This window comes from Aplidium turbinatum, chromosome 17, assembly GCF_918807975.1.
Source record: "Aplidium turbinatum chromosome 17, kaAplTurb1.1, whole genome shotgun sequence".
NCBI classification, from domain to species: domain Eukaryota; kingdom Metazoa; phylum Chordata; class Ascidiacea; order Aplousobranchia; family Polyclinidae; genus Aplidium; species Aplidium turbinatum.
This window is the reverse complement of record NC_137488.1, coordinates 18,787,618-18,789,712: the sequence shown is the minus strand read 5'-3', so window position 1 is coordinate 18,789,712 and position 2,095 is coordinate 18,787,618. Positions and strand designations below refer to the sequence as shown.

Genomic DNA, 2,095 nt, shown 5'->3' with positions numbered 1-2,095 from the left:
AAAAATATAAAAATAAGGAAGCACAATTAATCCTACAAAAAAAACTAATATGAAGCGATACAATGGTATGGTTTGTCTTTTGGTAAGTATTCTTAGTGTATGGTAATTGTCTGATTTCAGACAGTGTTACATTGACTAACTTTATTTTGTAAAATGATGTTTGAAACAAAAACAAGCAAAATCGTCTTAAAGTAAGAAAAAACGGTGAAATGCAATAAAAGAAATTCGTTTTAGCAAAGGAATGGAGGATAGTGGGAAATTCCAAGAATAGAATTTCTATTTCCTTGTAGATTTAATAAAGTCTGACTGCACAAGGAAGGTACACTCTTGCAAACTATCACACCAACTTTATGTTCATCAATCAATTCTTTTACAAGTACAAGCTATTGAGACAAAAAGTGAGCTATGATATAGCGCTTGGTAACTAAAAAACAAGAAAATAATAAACCTTCAAGATGTCATGATCAAATTAGGAGCAGTCTAACATATAACCTATTCTGTTAAATGAGGTACTCTTTGACGAAAAAGCGATCTGTTTCAACTACACATGGCTTTGAAGCATTTTTGAGCAAACAACGCTTTTTGTAACGACGCCACGCTCGTTGAATCACAGTAACATAGTATTGCATTCGCCTATTTCTGTTGCGTAGAGCAACAAACTCATCGGTTATTTCCGCCTTCAATTTAAGGTTTTCAATAATCAATTCTCCTTCTTCTACTTGTTCATTCTGCTTCATTCGTCGTTCTTCTTCATCTTTGTTGAACTTTTGCTGTAAAAGTTCTAAATACAACTTTCTTGCAAGGTGACCCCTATAATACTTTTGAAAGCAAATGGCAGCTGATTGCTCAGGTGTGTAAGTGGCCATTGAACCATTTTTTTCCTTAGTCTCATTTCCTTTTATTGATGGTGATATTTTAGCCATTACTTTCTTATTACGATCTAAACGATCATGCCTCATTTGTTCAAAATCTGGCTCAGATATCATGGCTGGTATAGAAAAGTGCGACTTAATATCTTCAAACAGCAAATTGACAGGTTTTGTAGTGCATTGTGTAGCCCGGTTGGGGCTTGGTAATGGCATGATTCCACCATGCAACTCTTTTCCATTTTTTGCTGTGTTATTTTCCTTGTCAGAAGTCATGTTTCTTAATCGTTAATACATTTTGCCCATAAACCACACTTAATAAAAACTTTTTTCTAATTTCAGAAGAGCAAACAAATTCATAAGTTATAGTGATTTCCCTAACCACAAATTTTTTTTCATAAACATGAAATATTTTTCTTCACCACTCTTTAATTCTGATTATCTATTGTTTTGGTGGTAATCACTTCTAGCTACTTGCATCTACTTTACAAAAAATTAATTTCAGCTGAAAACTGCAACAACTTTAAACACACCGACGAAAATCGTGATTGTGAGCAAAGATTTTGCAGTTTACGGAAAAATCCCTAATGCGTAATTGCACAGTTGGGGAAATTCGTGGATATGCATACTACAAATCTTTCAATTGCATGTTTATTTTGGAATAAATTTAATTACATTTGACATGGTTAGCTCCTGTGTACCTACCGATTATTTTCAGATATTTTCATCTGGAAAAAGCCCACCAAACCTTGGCGTAATGGATCCCAAAAACGATGTTGGTCCATAGGACAATATAAATTACCACGGGATCTGCAATTTTCCTAATTCTCATTTATTTAATGCAGAAATATCAATCCAAACATTTTAAAGACTTGGGAACACAATAGTTGACATACGAATATTAAACCATAGGCATACGAAGCCGAGCAACGTTATCAAGTTTAACATATATTAAAGTTTATTATATTTACAGAAACACAAAGCTATGCAAGAAATTAAATATCGAACATTTTCGACATCACAAGACGTCCTCTTCAGATATAACATATATACAATTTTAGGAGCTGGTATACAAGACCCCCCCCCCCCCCTTGGCAACTCATGACAAGGAGTAGTTGACCAAAACATGTGGATTGAAGTGTGTGAACAGTAAAGCAACTTTATTATATTTACAGAAACACAAAGCTATGCATGAAATTAAATATCGAACATTTTCGACATCACAAGAC

General features: G+C 33.7%; 1 protein-coding gene across 1 annotated transcript; it reads right to left on the bottom strand.

Annotated features, from left to right (window-relative positions):
* On the bottom strand, positions 1-1,163 carry LOC145786549 (uncharacterized). Its single transcript, XM_082598222.1, has one exon. It carries the CDS (start codon positions 1,140-1,142, stop codon positions 501-503), a length of 642 nt encoding a protein of 213 aa, XP_082454348.1. The 5' UTR covers positions 1,143-1,163; the 3' UTR covers positions 1-500.
* Positions 1,164-2,095: the final 932 nt, after the last annotated feature.